Genomic DNA, 20008 nt, shown 5'->3' on the forward strand with positions numbered 1-20008 from the left:
CTTGCAAATTGTTTTTTGAGATTCCAAGACGGACACACTATGGAACATGACCTTCTTGCCGAGAATAATAAGTCTAGTAATAACGACAAAGTAAAGGTAACGGTTCAGGCAACTGCTGTTTGATCGTTAGAGAAATCCATTGTAGAAGTGTTATTCGACACTGGAGCTTCAGCAAGCGTGATTTCTAGTTCCCTGTACTTGGATCTAGATAAAGGTTCTAAACTTCCGACGTTTCCAGTGCAGAACTGCCGAATCATCGGTGCCACTGGAAACAAATCAAAAAATGTCAAATTACAAGCTCTTCTAACTTTTGTTGTTTCCAACGTGCATGTTCGTTATCATTTCCTTGTTGTGGATAATTTAACAGTTCCATGTCTTTTCGGCATCGATTTCTTAAATCAGTATCGAGCAGTGATTGACTTAGGGAATGGTATCTGTCAATTGACGATTGAAAAGCAAAGAATTTTGATACCTTTATCTAAAACAATTAATAACAACAATTCTTATCGGGACGTACGTCACTTGAAAGTACAGTCTGTGCCCATCACTAATTTTTCTATGACAAACAATTGCAATTCTTCTTACAATGCTGATAGTAAAACTCTGTGGGAAAAGTGTGCCGAAGCCTACCATCTAACTGATTTGCAAAAACAGAATCTGTTTCACCTTCTTCAACAATTTTCAGTAGTCTTTCAAGATAAACCTGGTATCATACGTGGGTATGTGTACAAGATGGATGTCAAACCCCACCTAACATTTTGTCGTACACACTACAATATACCGTGGTCTGAAAAACCAGCGGTTATGCAGGAAATTAACAGAATGCTACGTTGGAAAATCATAGAAAATTCGCACTCGCCGTATTGCAACCCTTTGTTGTCAGTTTCGAAACCCGATGGAAGCGTGCGTCTTGTTCTCGATGCACGCGAAATCAACAAAATTATTATACCGGTAAATACTCGCCCTGTAAATCTGGACGAACAACTCCTGAAATTTCACAACGCCAAATTTCTGACTAATATCGACCTACGATCGTCCTACTACCAGGTTCTTCTACATCCTGAATCACGTAAATATACCGCATTTTTGTGCGAAGGACGATCATACCAATTCCGTGTTTTGCCATTCGGGTTACGAATAAGTGCAGGAATCTTTATCGAGGCGCTTGACGACGTCCTCGGGCCAGATTTACTCTCACAAATCACTCCCTATGTGGATGATATTTAGTTGTGGCGACTGCCACCTGGGAAGAACATGTCGATCTTCTAAGACAAATTTTGATTAAATTCGCCGATGCAGGCGTGACAATCAATTTGGAAAAATCAAGGTTCGCCCGACAACAGATTAAGTTCCTTGGCCACATCATCACGCCGGAAGGCATCAGGCCGGACTCTAAAAAGACTGAAGCAATTCGCAACTTTCCTGCACCCCGAACCAAAAAACAACTTAAAGCATTTTTGGGTCTTTCGTCATTTTTCAGAAAGTTCGTGACACAGCAAGCTCTTAACAGCCCACATCTTCTGAATCTTCTAAAGAAAAATTCCCTTTTGCGATGGACTACAGAATGTCAAGCCGATTTTGAAAAAATTAAACAATCATTAATCCACGCACCACTCCTCTGTCATCCGGACATGTCAAAAGACTTCTGCCTATCGACCGATGCGTCATCTTATGGACTTGGGGCCTTTTTGTTTCAACTGTCTGTTGAACATGATCGAACAATAGTAAAACCTATCAGTTTTGCCAGTCGCACCTTAACTAAATGCGAGAGATCATATTCAGTTACGGAACGCGAGACCCTTGCAATTATTTGGTCTATGCGAAAATTTCAATATTTTCTCTGGGGAAAACATACACGCATCTATACAGACCACCAAGCTTTATCATTTTTACTGTCTTGCAAATTACTTCATTCCTGGCTCACTCGTTGGTGTTTGTCGTTACAAGAATACGATTTCGAAATTATTTACATCTCCGGCGAAACCAATATTGTTGCGGACGCTCTTTCTCGTCTTCCGCACGATGCGAAAAATCTTTCAGATTTGCATGAGCAAACTTCCGACTTTCAGGTCATGTTAATGTATGACGAATCCTACAACCGCTACTATCACCGAATCTGCAGGGATTTTGCACAGTTACAAGATGCCGATCCTAGGTGGTCTACAGTAAAAACAAAATTATGTCAGAATTCAAATTCTAATCTTCAAAATTACTACAAGATCAACAATGGTGTACTGTTTCATCGTTCCCATCTCGTGTCAGAGCGTTGGTTGGTATGTTTACCGGAAGCTTATGTTGACGACTTCATTTTGTTCACCCACAAAACCTGGGGACATTATGGCATTAATAAATGTGCCGCCAAGATCCTACGCTTCTGCTATTTTCCTAACATGCGACGTAGAGTCCTGCAGGTCATTCGCAAATGTATCATTTGCCAGAAGGCAAAATATTTGAACAAACATGCATCAATTGAATTGCATCCCATTCTTCCAAAGCAACCACTTGATTTGATTTCCGTAGACATTGGCGGACCCTATCCACAATCCCGCGGTGGTGCTAAATACATTTTGGCTATATTGGACGTTTTTACTAAGTATGTGAAATTGTACGCCTTGCGCACAGCCACTGTTGCGGCTATCATTCGACGCTTTTCGGCCGACTACCTAGCCCGCGTCGGAAAACCTGTCGCTGTCCTAACGGACAATGCATCGTACTTTACGAGTGCAAAGTGGAAATCATTTCTGCAAGATTCCGATATTAAACATGTTCTTACTTCCCGATTTCACCCACAGGGTAACCCCGTTGAGCGAATTTTTAAAGAATTTAATCAATTTATGCGCATCCATTCTTCTACAAAACATTCCAAATGGATAGAATACCTCGCTCCGTTCGAGTACATTGTGAACAATTTGCCACATAGTTCAACCGGATTCTCACCTGCCGAGTTATTATCAGACGAACCAGAAAAAAACTCATGGTCAAGTCCCCTGCCTAAGTTGTCTTCGAACGATATTTCTTTGCAGGAAAAGGTAAGGCAAGCTGCCATTACCCTGGCACACACTGCGGAGCTCCGGAAGAAAAAATTTGATAAACGGGTCAGACCGACACGTGTGTTCGAAATTGATGATTTGGTATTGCTCACAACCCATCCCAAATCTACGAGGCTAAAATGTTTGCTTAAGAAATGGCAATTAGTTTACTCAGGTCCATACCGGATCGTCGATATTCCTCACCCTGGATGTTATTTATTAGCATACCCTACAACACAGAAAGTTAAAGGACTTTACGCCCACCACCACTTAAAGCAGTATGTAAAGTAAGAGAAAGAGAAAGGATGTGCTAGTTACAGCTAAAATGTTAGTGTTAATTGTTAGTCAATGCAAAGAATCATAACGCATTAAACTATAGCAAATCTACGTTAAACATTACATGCAATCCAAGAACTATTTAATCTACGTTATATTTACTATGCTACGAATAATTTGACTACTAGCCAAGGACAACGAAGTTAGCGACCAAACTTACTCCTTAAACAGGCATTTTCTAGAACAGGAAACTATGTACAAGAAAAAAGATTTTATTATGTTAATAACTGTGATGAATTTGAGAGCCACCAGAATGCTATACTATACGCCAGCATGAGTGAATGATTGTGCTGAAATGAGTGTGAAAGAATGAATGTGAATCTTAGTTGATAAGGTAGTTTTTATGATGATGATGAGGATTTCGTTGTGTGTGAGCCAATGATGCCACCACGTAGTATTATTTGATGATTTGCGATTTATATTGAAGCTGTTCTATGAGAAGAAAGGTGAATATTAATTATATGAAGCTGTATGAATGAAAACGATACGTGTGTATGAATACTGATAGATGTTAATGAGAAATGATTCGCCGTGTAGGCAATAAAAAAGGAGAAAGAAAAACTTATTTGGTATGTGCCCTATTTAAAAAACCATTATCTCACGCTTGGCATAAAGAGTTTGTGTGCTCTCCATCGTAACAAACGTAAATTTTGTACATAGGTCATTGTGGAGGAAAAATGTTTATCAGCCACAGCGAAATAAATAATCTGCTTACGTAGCGAATAAAAATTGCTGTCGTTATAGAATCTCATTCTTTACACAGGCTAATTGTGTAGTACCATGCATGCAGGCTGCCTTCGTAAGATTCGTATTCTACATTTACGAAGGTCGTGTTTAATGGTTACGAACTTATGAACTCACTAACATTAACACTATTTAAAAAAATGTTTTTATCCTGTGAAGTAATTTAGGTGAAATCTAGCACTCATTACTTGATACTGTGAGGACATGGACATATGTATTTGTGTAAGTGGGATAGTATATAAGTTATGCAATTTTATGTCGTTCTGTCTGGACCAGAGTTAAGAAAATGCGACTCTCATAAAACAATTGCTAGGACACGAAGTCTCCCGCTCTCTGCTCATGTTCTCGACCAGGAAACAAAAACTACACGACTACCGGTACGATGTACAATTCACGATTACAAGAAAACATACTTTAGTGTATGAGATTTTTCTTTCTCTTTCAGCAAAGTGGATAAGTTTTTGAAGATTTGTGTGTGAAGCAGTACGACGCAGCTGTCTTCGTGGACACAGCGATTTTCTTGTCTTTATGGAAACTAAAGCGCATTCATTTTCCTTTACCTACAGGAAATTCATATATTTATTTTACTACGTGATACTCACTAAAGTACACCTCTTATGGAAGGATCCTATAGTCATTTATTAGTACGTTTACTGACCGAATTTTTTTCAGGAATATAAACTACCGTGTCATTAAGTGCGTATTTACCTAAACATGACTGATTCAACGAGTGACTGATTTACAGGAAGTGATTGACAATGATCATTGAATTTCTTTTTGCTTAAACAGCAATTCGGATCAACTTTAAAGGATGAAACTGAATACAACATGAATTGGCTTAAAGTCAGTGACACTTGCGCAATGGCAAAGTTTATGATGCATACGTTACGCAAACAGATACACTATTCGTCGCACACATGTGTGAAAACACTACTGTATTGATGAAGATTTTGTAAATATGAATATAACCCAATCCTTCTATCTTGATCCTACTCCCACTTCCTTGCCCACTGCTGGACTATGGATAGTGGGGTAGTGAGGTTTTTGCACTGTTCTTTTGTATATTTTGTCCATTCATAATTTGCAGCACTTAGGGTCTCTCGTCGAGTTTTGCAGAATTCTTGATGGCAGATGCCATAGATTTCAATATTCTGTAAAGAAGGAGATAGTATTCCGTTAGTGCACATGCACAGCAAGAAATAGATGGCACAACCTGAATTTCGTGTACATAAATATGTCATGTCATGTCTAATTGTAAAATTTTGTAAATGTAAACAACTAGCAATCTCAATATAAATCTGAATTTTGTAAAGTTTCACAGGACACGACTAGCAAAACATGTCTAATTGTAAGTTTTTGAAGATGTAAACAACTAGTATTCTCTATATAAATATGAATTTTGGGAGAGTTTCACAGGTCACGACTAGCAAAGTATTTCAATGGCTATGTAGCAACTTAGCTACGAAGAAGTTCATTTGTATTATGTATATTGAATTTCATGTCTATGGTAGGTAATCATTTTATGTATATGTACATGTCCATTTTTTCTATGTAATTTTGAACTTGCCTCTTCAAAACTTAAATATCCTCTTGTGAAGGCTACACACAAAACAGTCTTACTATGTGCACCTAATATAAAAGGAGAAAAGATGCAAAGTGTAATTTTGCTCAAAAGTGAAGTGTCTGTGAAAATGTGTTCTCAGGAGGAACAGGACGTCGAACCTCCCTTCTGAACAGTGTAAAAAAAATCAAATAGTGTTGATAAAGAGAAATCAACCAGTCAAGAGTAAAAATATGATAGAAAAGTGCTTTCCGTACAAAGTGATAAGTTTAATCTCAAATTCTACAATAAAGTGCAATGATGCGTATCACAGTGATCCCTACCTTGGAAAGTGCTTGGAAGTCTGCGTTGTACGGTCTTCGGATGCGGCTACCAGTACTGTCGCGTCCGTCGTAAGGGGTGGCGCCGCCAGGCGTGTCACCGCCTATTATACCTCAACAGCAGACCCGAGCGCGAGGCTGTACGCAGTGCCGCGGTGCGTGGTGGATGGACCACTTTATCAAAATTACTGCACTCGTGCACGCACAGCCACTCTTAAACACCAACAATACTGACATGAACTTTGTTGTCATCGACAACTTAAAACCAAATTGTATGACCTTTTTGTTCTTTTGTCGTAAGCAGATTCATTACCTATTGTCCTGATGTGCAAACTGTAAAGTAAACAAAGTTGTGGTGCTGTGACTTTTACTGTGCTTCGCACGACGCACCACACTGAATTGAGGCAGAGCATAGTGCTCACTGGTCGACACAATAAGAACTGTGAATACAGGGTAGCAGCTATTGTTTTAATAACAGGACTGCCAACGGTGCAGGCATCTCTCTAAAAAAAAATGAATCATCCATTGATCAATTTCAAAGTGGCTATTTTGTAATGTGCAACAATTTATGTATATTTACTTAAACTTTGTACTTTAGGCTATAATTCTTTATATATGTATGTACTTGTCATATGTTTGAAAATGTTGTATAATGCTGGTGCAAACACTGCACAACCTTGTTCGTCAACTCAAATCTGGTACTGCCGCGAAGTTTGAAAAACTTACGCACCAGTAGAGGGGGCCGTGTGGCGATACCTGTAAGACACCGCTAGCCCACGCCTCTCGCGGTGTGCGTTTAACCCCATTTAAATGACGCGCCAAGCGCGCGCCCAGCGGCTGTACGATTAATTAAATAATCGGCGTGCTAATCACAGTTGAAATCTCTGGTCCAGAAGGACGTGAAGAGGCTGTGGTCCAGAGAGAGAGTAGAGTCAGTCGAGTCTTGTTCAGTCTTAAGAGTCAGTCGAGCTAGAAAGTGTCTTGTGAAACGATCATTCTGTGGATAATATTAGTGTGATGATTTCTTTTATATGTGTTGTGTTGTCTTCTTCGATGAGTAAAAAGAAAAATATAGGTAAAATAAATTTTTGTGATGTCCATCAATAAGTTCATTCCAGTAAAAATAGAACCACTTCCCTTCACCTTTATTCACCCTTTTTTCTTTCTTTCCTTTCAACAAAACAAAAAATAAAAAATTACCACCCTCCTTTTTTTTTTAATTCTGGACATCACACTTTGGAGTCTTTTATATGTGTTTTTTGCCCTTTGAGTTATTAATACTTCATGTTGATTAACACACATGTTATGTGTTACATTCATTTTGAGTGAAAATAAAGTGCTTAATTTAGTTTCAAACCATAACTGCTTTTTATATAAGGGTTCGAAAACAGCATCCATAATAACAAAACTGTTCAAAATTCTTTGCAAATCAAATCAGTTCAACAATCTATACGACTTTGGAATGGTCTTAAAGTCTGACAACATGGCCAGTCATGCAGCTACTGGATAACAAAACTAACAGGACTAAACCAGCATTGTAAATTCCAGTATGCAGACACATGGTGGAAACTCGGAATGGGGTGTTAACCATTTCTCTTTCCTTCGACTCTTCATACAGCATGATATGCAAGTAAGCATGCACAAGATCATGTTTAGAGAACAATTTGATATACAAGTGGTGATACCCACTAACATCGTGGCACTTGCTCCAGAATGCACAGTTTTTCCAGTTGATCAAATTCAATCTAAACGACATACTTGAATGTGAATGAAATAGGTCATGGACAGAACTACTGCAGTTTGAATGTAATGTAACTAGTTTACCACATATGAAAGTTTTGGGGAGGAAACAATGGCATATTCTTCGCAAAAAAATTCAAATGATTGAAAAGGGTTAGCTTCTGAGATTATCTGGTTGGTATCTGCAATATTGCATCCAAAATCAATAAATAAATCTAGTCCAAAGAGGTTTTTGACAATCAGGTGATCCATTACCCCTAGACTCAGATGTTTCTGTTTGAGCTGGGACAAGACTGGAGATCCCAACTGCTTGTGGGTGCTGAGGTTAGTTAGTATTAATGATGTGCCTGTATTGACCTGGAATTAGTGAATCATACCTCTGTACTGAGGTCTTTAATTCTTATTGCCAGTCTTGATGGATTTGATTGTTGTTGAATCCATTTTTTGCCCATGTCTTAAAACTGTTACCATGGTGATCTTAGGTTGCATGGTGGCCGCATTGCCCAGCAGAGGCAGGGTAATCAGGTATTCTACATTTTTAACAAATCCACATCTACAGTCTGCAAACCAATTGTAAGTGCATGCCAGAGAATCTGTCCCATTCTACCAGTTATTAGGATTTCTTCCTGTTCCGTTCATGCATTGAGTGCAGGAAGGAGGATTGTTTAAATGCCTGTGTGGTGCTGTAATTAATCTAATCTTGTCCTCACAATTCCTATGTAAGTGACCAGTAGGGGTGTAGTATATTCCTATAATTATCATTTAAAGCCAGAGCTTGAATTCAACGTCTCTGTGTCACTCTCCCATGGATCATGCAAACCAGTCACCCCTCATGCTGCCCTTCTCTGCATTCATTTGATATCCCCTCTTAGTCCTATTTGGTATGGGTCCCACACACTTAAGTAATATTCTGGAATGGCACTACAAGTGATTTGTAAAGCAGTCTCCTTTGTAGACTGATTGCACTTCACCAGTATTCTACCCCAGTAGTCTACCAACTGCCACCTGCTTTATGCACAACTGAGCATCTGTGATCATTCCATTTCATATCCCTTCAAAGTGTTACACCCAAGCATTTATGTGAGTTGCCCAATTTCAGCTGTGACTCATTGATATTGTAGTTGTAGGACACTACATTTCTTCATTTTGTGAAATCCACAATTTTACATGTCTGAACATTTAAAGCAAGTTGCCAGTTGTTGCATCACTTTGAAATCTTACCAAGATCTGGCTGAATTTGTGTGTAGCTTGTTTCAGACAGTACCTCTTTATAGATAACTGTATCATGTGCAAAAGGTCCAAGGTTACTATTAATACTGTCTGCAAGATCATTAATATACAAGATGAACAACAAGGGTCCCAACACATTTCCTTGGGCCACACCTGAAGTTATTTCTACATCTGATGATGACTCTGCATCAAAGGTAACATGCTGCATTCTCTCTATCAAAAAATCATCATTCCAGTCACAAATTGAGCTTGATACCCAAAGATATGATCACTCTCTATCAAAAAATCATAATTCCAGTCACAAATTGAGCTTGATACCCAAAGATATGATCATTCTTTTGACAATAATTGTATGTGTGGTACTGACTGAAATACCTTTTGGAAATAAAGAAATACTGCATCTAACTGACTGCCTTGATCCTAAGCTTTCAGTGTGTCATGTGAGAAAAGAGCGAGTTGGGTTTTGAATGATCAGTGTTTACAAAAAAAAAATGGCTCTGAGCACTATGGGACTCAACTGCTGTGGTCATCAGTCCCCTAGAACTTAGAACTACTTAAACCTAACTAACCTAAGGACATCACACACATCCACACCCGAGGCAGGATTCGAACCTGCGACCGTAGCAGACCCACGGTTCCGGACTGCGCGCCTAGAACCGCGAGACCACCGCGGCCGGCTGATCAGTGTTTACAGAATTCATGCTGGTTGGCATGCAGGATGTCGTTCTTTTCAAAATACTTCATTGTGTTTGAGCTCGGAGTATGTTCTAAGATTCTACAACAAATTGATGTGAAGGATATTGTTTGGTAGTTTTGTGGATCTCTTTTTGTAACTGGTTGTGACTTGTGCTTTTTGTCAATTACTGGGCACAGTTTTTTGTTTAAGGTATCTGTGATGGATTGTAGTTAGAAGAGGGGCTAGTTCAACTGCAAATTCAGTATAGAATCTGATAGAGATTCCATCAAGCCCTGGAGCTTTGTTCAATTTTAACAATCGCAGCTGTTTCTCAACACTATTGACACTAAGATGTATTCTACCCATCTTTTCAGTTGTATGAAGATTAAATTGGGACAGTTCTCCTGGGTTTTCCTATGCAAAGAAATATGTACAAATGAAGTCAATCATTCAGCTCTTGTTTTGCTACTCTCAGTTTTGGTTCCTGCCTCATTCATGGGTGACTAGACACTAACTTTGGTACCACTGACAGCCTTCACATATGACCAGAATTTCTTTGGTTTTGTTCTACATCTATATATATACTCTGTAAGCCACCATAAGGTGCGTGGCAGAGGGTACCATGTACCACTAATTGTCATTTCCACACCTGTTCCACTCTCAAATAGAGCAAGGGAAAAATTACTGTCTGTACAACACTGTATGAGCTGTAATTTCTCAAATCATTCAGCAGTCAGCATCAAATATGGGTTCTCTAAATTTTGTCAATAGTGCTTCCTGAAAAGAACGCTATCTTCCCTCCAGATATTCCCATTTGTGTTACCAAAGCATCTCCATAACACTTATGTTTTGATAGAACCTACCAGCTACAAATCTAGCAGCCTTCCTCTGAGTTGCTTCAATATCTTCGTTCAATCCAACCTGATATAGATCCCAAACACTTGAGCAGTACTCAAGAATAGGTCACATCAATGCCCCATATGCAGTCTCCTTTACAGGTGAACCACTCTTTTCTAAAATTCTCCCAATAAACCGAAGTCGACCATTTGCCTTCCCTACTGCAGTTTTCAAGTGCTCGTTCCACTTCAAATTCACATGCTCATTCCACCTCTTATTGCTTTTCAGTGTTGCGTCAGATATTTAAACAACTTGAATTGACTGTGTCAAACTGGACAATAGTAATACAGTATCTGAACATTATAGGTTTGTTCTTCCTACTCATTTTGTATAAAGGATTTCTTGAATGTGAAATTTTAGCTTTCGTTTTGGTATCTTCAACTGCCACACCAGACTGGTCAACAAGGGACTGGACGGAAGCCTTAGATCTGCTCAGTGATTTTACATACGAGTAGAATTTTCCTGGGTTCTGTCCCAGATCTTTTGCTAACTTGTGACGGTGATAGTTGTTGTATGCTTCGCGCATAGATCTTTTCACATATACACGAATCTCTAATAACCTTCGCTTGTCGTCATTTGTGAGTCCCCTTTTGAACCTAGAGTGCAACAGCCTCTGTCTGCTTCCTCAGCATCTTAGGAATTTTGTTATTAAACCACGGTGGGTCTTTTCCATCCTTTATCTACTTACTAGGCAACGTACCTCTCCAGACCATGATTTAGAATCTGCTTAAACTTTGTCCATAATTTCCCTAGATCCATCTTAGCGGTACTAAGTGATGCCAATTCACTGTCTAAGTAACATGTTAATAACTGCTTATCTGCTCTATCTAGCAGGAGCACTCTCCTAGCCTTCTTGACTGATTTATTAGCTTTTATAATCATAATTGCTGTAATGATATCATAATTGCCAATCTCTGTTTCTATACTGACATTGTTGATAGGGTCCGTCCTATTTGTAGCTACAGAGTCTTAAGACATTTCCATTGCATGTGGGCTACTCAAAATAATTTTCAGAAAACATGTTCAAAAGTATTTCGTATGACTGTCTGTCTGTACCATCTGCAATTAATCCATAGATGTCCCAGTCTATACTCAGTGGGTTAAAGTCACCTTCAACTAGTACTGCATGATCTGAGTATTTACGCGCTATTGACTGTTGACTTACTTTGAATGACTCTAGAAAGATCGTTTGACAGTATTCTGCTGCAGTAGTGATTGAAGGGTTCATGCATTGCTCCTTGGCAGCCCAATGTGTTTTAGTCAGCATCTCTCTAGCAAAACCTTTTTTCTTTGTTTTACACCTATTATGCAGTTGTATCTGTTTCTTTAGAAGTTTGGAAGTCTCTTGTTGATAGGAGTAGTTGGATCATTTATATAACTTAAGTAAAGTTCAGCGTATAGAAAAGTAAAAAGAAACTTCAGTGAAATTAAAAGAAAGGTGTTAACATAAAGAGGGCAGGTGGAATTCTGCTGTTAAACATAAATGAGAGAGATGGTAAGTGAAAAGAGTACACTGAAGGCCTGCACGGGAAAGAGGAATTGTCTGCTGATGTGATAGAGGAATAAATGGAAATTGATTTGAAGGACATAGGGGATCCAGTATTACAGTCAGAGTATGATATAGCTTTGGAGGACCTGCAATCAAATCAGACAGAAGATATAGATAAAATTCCTTTGGAATTTCTGTAATCATTGGAAACAGTTGCAGCCAAGTGGTTATTCAAGTGTAAAATAATCTATGAAACTGGAGGAATACCATCAGACTAGTTGAAGCAGTTCTGAATTTAGCCAGAGCAGGTAAGCAATGGTGCCCATATGATAGTTTGCAGGGGGAGGGGGGGGGGGGGGTTGAGCTAGACCTGGGGGTATGGTGTATTTTTAACATTTTGGAAAATGGATGGCAACTTAGGAGTAGCCATGAAAAATTTCCAGTTCCGTTTATGTCAAAAACCTGTGTAATACTGACTTTTAATTGTTTTATTGAAAGATAAACACCTGAATGCACTACAATCTTTTCTTTCCATGAGAGCTAGGGAGTACCACTGCCCCCTCCCCCCCCCAACCTTGCCCATAGGTATAGATGCCCTTGCAGGTGAACTGTCAGGAGAACTATCACACAGTTGGCATAACAGCTCATGTGTCCAAGTTGCTCACAAGAATAATACACAGAAAAGTGGAAAAGATAATTGAAAATCCCTTTAAGTAATGATCAGTTTGGCCTTAGGAAAGTTAAAGGCACCAGAGAGTCAGTTCTGACATTGGAATCGGTAATGAAAGCAAGAGTTAAGAAATATGAAAATGGGGTCAGAGGTCTGTCAACCTGCAAAAAGTGTTTGACAATGTAAAATGGTTCAAGGTGTTCAAAATACCGAAAAAATAAGAGTAAGGCAGATAATGTACAATATGTACAAGACCAAGATGGAATGGAAGACAACGAATGAAGTGCTTGGATTAAAAAGTATGTAGACCAGAATGCATTGTTTAGCCCCTTATGTTCAATCTATACATCAGAGAAAAAATGACAATGATGAAGAATAGGTTCAGGAGCACAATTAAAATTCAGGATGAAGAAAAATCAATGACAAGTTTCACTGATGACATTGATATCCTCAATGAAAGGGGAGAAGAATTACATGACACACTACACGGAATGAACAGTATGCTGAACATAGAATATGTGTTGAGGGTAATTAGGAGTAGGTGAAATGAGGTTAGCAAAAAAATTAACATCAAAATTGGTGACAAAGAAGTAGAAGTAGTGAGCGAATTGTGTTATCTTTAAAGCAAAGTAACGCCTAATGGATGAAGTAACGAGGACATAAAAAGAAGACTAGCAAAGGAAAACGGCATTCCTGGCCAAAAGAAATCTACTAGTACCAAACAACTGACAAGAAAGAGGGACAGATATCAGAGAATAACTTCTGTGGCACTAGAGGTAGCTGTAGAGGGTAAAAATTTTATGAGGGATATATGTTACAGTATATACAACAGATAATTGAGGACATTGTGTGCAAGTGCTGCTATGAGATGAGTCGGTTGGCACAGGAGAAACAGTCATGATGGACCTCATCAAACCAGCCGAAAGACTGATTCTGAAATAAATCATGCTATAGGGCACATAGTACAAGTTTTGTTTAGGGTTGGTCAAAGGATGTTAACAGGGTCGGAAGGAGATTGACTGGGACTAAGATTGCACAGGAAATCAGATGAGCCTTGACCTATGCTACTTCCATTTTTCTCTGTATACACTTCAAGATAGTGTATAGCATACATCATTTCCTTAAGTGCAGGCCCTGGAAGCTTTAGCACTCCTTTCTAAACCTGCTTGTATGGCAAAAACTCACTTGCAATGCCCCTAATAAGAAATCTGCGTATGATGCTTCACATGTCGAATTTTCACACATAAATTACAAAGGACTGAGCTGCTGCATGTCTGTGATCCATATTGTGTATGTTTGATTTGGTAACTTCAGGCAATAGTGAAATTTTAGTGACTACACAGTTCTTTAAATGGCAGTGTAATTGAGTTGTGCAATGACATTTGCTTTTTTTAGAAGCAAAAGTAGTTCAGGTTCATTATAGCCCTGGTATGTCTGCATCTAAAGTGTTGTAATTAGCATTGATATACATTCCTGCCTTCTTTCAGAAAAGAGGCACAAGAAGAATACCTGTAGCTTGCATTGTGCTGATGCCCATCTCAGCTACATCTCCAGGAGGTAATTTGTTCCATGTGCTGATCCTGTTGCTCCTCCAATTGCTTCTATTGTTGATCATGTTGTTGTTGCATGAACTGCAACCATTGTTACCAAATTGTTTACTTCCTTTTACCGTGTTACACATTTTCTAAAGTCACAGTAAAATTTATTGACAGGCTCATCATAAGGTACCAACACAATCACAATACAGGCCCAGAAATGAACAAATCAGTTGTAGTACAGTGACCCAAAGTCCAAAAGAAGAAACCAACCAGAGTCGGTGATTAATGCAAGGTCTGTAATATCAGAAAAGAGGAGAATCCATGTCTAGTCTGTTCAGTCTAGTGATTCAAGCAAGGTAATAAACTATTGCGTTCACATTCTAGAATAGACTGATTAAAAGTGGCTGTGTATCACCTTATATCATGCTTGAAGTGAGAGGCCCTGCTCATGACACAGGATGTTCTAGATGGCCAAACTATGTTGCCTCACATAATTGTCAACACCCTGGAATTCTGATCATTGGTAGCCAGAGATATAGGCAGATTTACAACTGGCAATAGCTGTGTGCCCTTGTTGTTAAATGTTGCTGGAACTACTGCTCTGTTTACTACTTCCACCTTTGATGCCAGCGGAACATCCATGTTATTGCCACAGCTGTAGCTTGCATTGTGCTGATGCCCTTCTCAGCTGCAGCTACAGAACATTTGGATGCATTGGGGAGATGTATTGCAGGGTGCCCACATGCTAGCTGCTGCAGTTCCTGGCCAAGATTCAAGAATTTATTTAACAGATTGCCAAACGCTATAAAACCTCTCTGTAGGAATCTTTTTAATTCCATTATACTACACAGCACTGCAAAACTTAAGGGTGTCATAGAAAGTAACCTAACATATTACTTATGTTGTGGATATTAATGAAAGTGTAAGAGTGTGTTGCTAGAGGTCTTCGAGCCGTACACAGAAAGCTAGATGTCATATAGTACTGGTCAGCTTGATTATAGCACCAAATGGGATTCGGTTCACAACAAAAGGCAGTTGAAGGAGTGGGAAAAAGACAGTGTGTGTCAATCAGTGAGCAATTACCGTATTTACTCGAATCTAAGCCGCACCTGAAAAATGAGACTTGAAATAAAGGGGAAAAAAAATTTCCCGAATCTAAGCCGCACCAGAAATTTGAGACTCGAAATTCAAGAGGAGAGAAAAGTTTTAGTCCGCACCTCCAAATCGAAACAAAGGTGGTCCATTGTAATATGAGACCCAATTTAGGTCGAATGAAAGACGCTACAGTAGTTTGGTTCGAGTCGTAATCTTAGCCGTTAAGCTTTAAGCTATGCGTCAGGCGCTCCATCCGTATTTATTCGGGTACCCTTCCTTTTTCAAGTGCTTTGTCTGCTTTGAATCGATTGCTTATTTTGCTTTGATCTGATAAGTACCGTTTTATTTGTTATAGGTGTTTACGTCACTCTAAGCTGAAAATGCATTACTGTACTGCGTCATGCATTGTTTGTCGCATTCTGATAGTGCGTGTTTACGGCGTGTCGCCGCTCGCGGCAAGGCTTGCTTTTGTGTGCGCTACCGCCGCTTACGATTTTAAAAAAAAGAGATAGGAATCGTCTCATTAGCGAAACAATGACAAGAGACTGCTATTTGTTGTTACTTACACTGCTGCTTTCTGTGATAATGATCAACAAGAACCAATTGATAGACTGCGTATGATAGAACATGTTCTGAATGAGAGTTAGGCGAAAATTTTTCTCCGTTTGAAAATCTTTGCGGCCGCTTCTTTAGTACATCAAATTGTACACAGAAATTAGTCATCTTAGATGCGGTAGCGTGCACAGAAGCAAGCCGTGCCGCGAGCGGATACAGGCCGTAAACACGCACTATCAGAATGCGACAAACAATGCATGACACAGTACAGTAATGCATTTTCAGCTTAGAGTGATGTGAGCACATATAACAAAGAAAACAGCACTTATCAGATCAAGGCAAAATAAGCAATCGTTTCAAACCAGATGAAGCACGTGAAAAAGGAAGGGTACCCGTATAAATAGGACGGAGCGCCTGGTGCATAGCAATGGCTACCTGGTAAAGCTTAATTGCTAAGCTTACGACTCGAACCGAACTACTGTACCTGTATCGTCTTTCATTCGACCTAAATTGTGTCTCATATTACAATGGACCAACTTTGTTTCGATTTGGAGGTGCGGCCTAAAACTTTTCTCTCCCCTTGAATTTCGAGTCTCAAATTTTACGTGCGGCTTAGATTTGGGATTTTTTTTTTTTTTTTTTTTTCCCTTTATTTCGATTCTCATGTCTCAGGTGCGGCTTAGATTCGAGTAAATACGGTATGTCTCCCCAACACATCTTACATGTACTCGGTAGGATTTAAGTCAGGGAACGACCAGGCCAGTCCATTCGCCTAACATCCTCTGGTTCTAAGACCTCATTCAACTGCATTGTTCAATGTGGTAATGCATTATAATCCATAAAAATGAAGTCATTGCTGAATGCACCCCTGAAATGGTGCCTGTGGGGAGGGAGTTCAATGTCACAGCAATGTCGACCAGTGAGTTTATCATGTTCAAAGATTTTGAGGTCAGTGTGGCCATGCAATGAGATGCCTCCCTGCACCAGGGCACGTGCACCACTAAGATGATTGTGTTTGACAACATTCCTGGGTGCATTGTGTGTTCCCATCTCTCATCACACGAGGGTAAATCCACAATCACTATTTAGAATGAATCTGCTCTCATCTGAGAAGAGCATTCAAACTCACTCTTTGTTGATTCAGTCCCTATATGCTTGTCACAATTGCATACCGTGCCTCTGATGTGTGGGTGTTGACAGAATACAGCATGTTAAATTTGGTTGCAATTGCACCCACTGCTTAATGTGTGTCCCTTCTTGTCTGTTGCACAGTGTAGTAGTCATTTGCTGCTGTTGTAGACTGTGTGTTGGAATGCTTCTCATGCATGTGTAACAATCCTGCGAGCAATACAAAACTCCTGGGCTACACTCATCACACCTCACCCTTCTTGTAGCTTCCCGTTGATTCTTCCCCATGTGAAGTCATCCAAATGAGTTACATGCCAAACTGATTATCTCAGAAACTTTTCATCAGCCATTCACCATTCTCTAGGACAAATATAAAACAAGATGTAGCTTCATTGTGTCATAATTTAATTTAGTTATATATTAAATGGTGTAATAGTAGCAAAACGAGCTCCTACATACTATTAGTCATATGTCTGATGTCTTTATAATGACATGCTATTGGAATAGGGAAGTTTTTGACAATACAGTCTGTAAGTACATACAGTAAATTAACCTATACTGCTTCGTGTAATTTTATTGCAGGACTGGTGCCTAATTTAAGGGGAGTGCAGTTTACAGGAAACCCAATAGAATATCCACCTCAAGATATATTAGACAAGGGAGCCCAGTGCATTCTGAAATTTCTGAATGAGGAGTGGAAAATTCAGTCTGAGTTAGATATAAGACCAATTGTGGAGCCATTTTACAAGACAGAAGATGAAAAGGAAGGAACAAATGTGATATTTCACAAAGCGGAACGACTCAAATCAAAATCTGCATTTTCCTTCAGTGATCATTTTAAGCATTCTGTTCCAATAACAAGAAGATTAAAAACATCTTTACCATCACTATCTGTTATAAGTTACAGTGTAAAGGCAGAGGATACTACATTATTAGTCCCAACAAATTCACCTACTGGAAATTCTGGATATGAGGTAAGATAAGTATAATAATAGTTTCTCAAAAGTGTTTGTTTAATGGATATTAACTCTTTTAATTCACTTAGGATCACAAATGAATCATTAAATTACTTTTATAAAATATTTACCATAATGCCATATCTTAAACTTAAGACTTCTCAAATATAAGCTAGCATTACAAGCAAAACTGTTATTGACAGCTTCTATGAGTTCAAGGACATACCATGTGGACTACGCAACACTGCAGCCACTTTTGAATATATGATGTACAACCTGTTTCTGTGCCTTAAATGGATGGCATGTATTTTTTATCTGGATGACATTGTCATTTTCTAAGCTGCCTGACAACAATGTTGGAGTGTGTTCAGACTGCATGTCCCCACCTGAATCTGAAAAAGAACCTCATTGTCTCCCAAGAAAGAAAAATCTTGGTGCATCTAATGAATGGCGATGGAGTCAATCTAGATCCAGAGAAAATGGGAGCAATCATAGATTTTCCAACTGCTTGGCACAGTCATGATGCGAGAAGTTTTAATGGAATGTGCTCATACTATCAGTGATTCATAAATGACTTCTGTACCAAGGCTCATTCCTTTCAAGAACTACTGCAGAGAGATGTCAAATTTTCTTGTATCAAGGCTCAAGAGAGAGATTTTCATGCCCTTAAGGAGGTGCTAACATCTTCAGTTCTAGCACTGTTAGACAAGAATTGCAAGACAGAACTTCACACCAATGCTTGCAGTTTTGAGATAGGGGCACTTCTGACAAAAATTCAGGAAGGTACTGAAAGGGTGATAGCTTATGCTACCAGAGTGCTCTCCTACTATACAATTGAGAAAGAGTGACTTGCAGTCGTTTGGGCCATCAGCAAGTTCTGGCTGCATTAATTTGACAAGCTATTCATTGTTCTGATGTATCATCATTCTCTATGCTTGCTGACTAGCCTGAAGGATCCATTGGGCTGACTAAAGAGACTGTCACTAAGGCTTCAGGGGTACAACATATAGCGGTATATGAACGTCGACACAAACACAAGGATGCTGCCAGTCTTTCCCAAAATACTTTGATGGAACACAACAGCATGAAAAGAAATCTGAGTCAATGCTGCATAAAATGACTGCTGCTAAATAGAGAGAAGATCCAGCACTGTTGATTGTAGAAGCATTGAAGAAGCCTTAATGGTATTCCTTCTCCAAATTTTGTTTCTTTTTCTGCTTTTCACATTATACAGGCTGAATAACATCGGAGACAGGCTACAACCATCTCCCATCTCATCTTCATCACTTCCTTTTCAATAACAGGGACGACCGGGAAAAACCCGGAAATTTTTTCATCCTGGAGAAAACCGGGAAAAACCCAGGAATTTTTCATTGTTTTAGCTTTTAGTTAAATTTTTGTAATTTTGACTGCAGAATTGATTTTCTAGCAAAGAATGTTATTGTATCCTGCTACTGGAGAATGATACTGCAGCAATAAAATACAAACGACAGCGAAAAAAATAAAACTTTAGTGTCAAAGGATATGTTCAATTTACAACAACAAAATACCGTGCATGCACAAGCGTCTGCAAATAGCAAAAATATGTCAAAGGCCGTAGGGCTCAGACTGTAATTCTTCGTAACAATAAACTGCTTTCTATGAGCATGACGTCACAACTGTTCACGTTAGGTTCGTTTGACCAATTGCCAGCGGTCTGTTGCGCATGCGCATTTGACTCGTGTATAAGCAGTACCTTGTATCGGTAGTAGCAGCAAGCAGCCACATGCAAGCGAGAAAAATTTTTCTCCCGCGCCCTAGCTGCCAGATTCACGCTTGCACAGAGTTGTCTGAGTGGTAGTGGGGAGGGGGTTAACCTCCACGTGACCCGTGTTTACGTTAAGTGATTTCGCTGCTTCTCTTCGTGTACGGATTTCTGTGGCCAGGAGCTATTAAGTAAATTAAAATACATTCTCATAATTATGGAGGACAAAAATATATTATTAATTTCAGTTTTCTGATTTTATTTTATTACCAAGTTAGTAGCAGTCAAGCATTAATCGCC

At 39.2% G+C, this 20008-nt stretch overlaps 1 protein-coding gene across 1 annotated transcript in view; it reads left to right on the forward strand.

Moving 5' to 3' along the window:
- LOC126356103 (E3 ubiquitin-protein ligase LRSAM1-like) overlaps window positions 1–20008 on the forward strand; it is a 147120-nt gene that overhangs the window by 37891 nt on the left and 89221 nt on the right. Inside the window, exon 3 of the mRNA XM_050006803.1 lies at window positions 17591–17982. Within this exon, the coding sequence (XP_049862760.1) occupies window positions 17591–17982 (392 nt within the window). The remainder of the gene's footprint in view (window positions 1–17590; window positions 17983–20008) is intronic.

The sequence above is a fragment of the Schistocerca gregaria genome, chromosome 3 (genome assembly GCF_023897955.1).
Source record: "Schistocerca gregaria isolate iqSchGreg1 chromosome 3, iqSchGreg1.2, whole genome shotgun sequence".
NCBI lineage: Eukaryota > Metazoa > Arthropoda > Insecta > Orthoptera > Acrididae > Schistocerca > Schistocerca gregaria.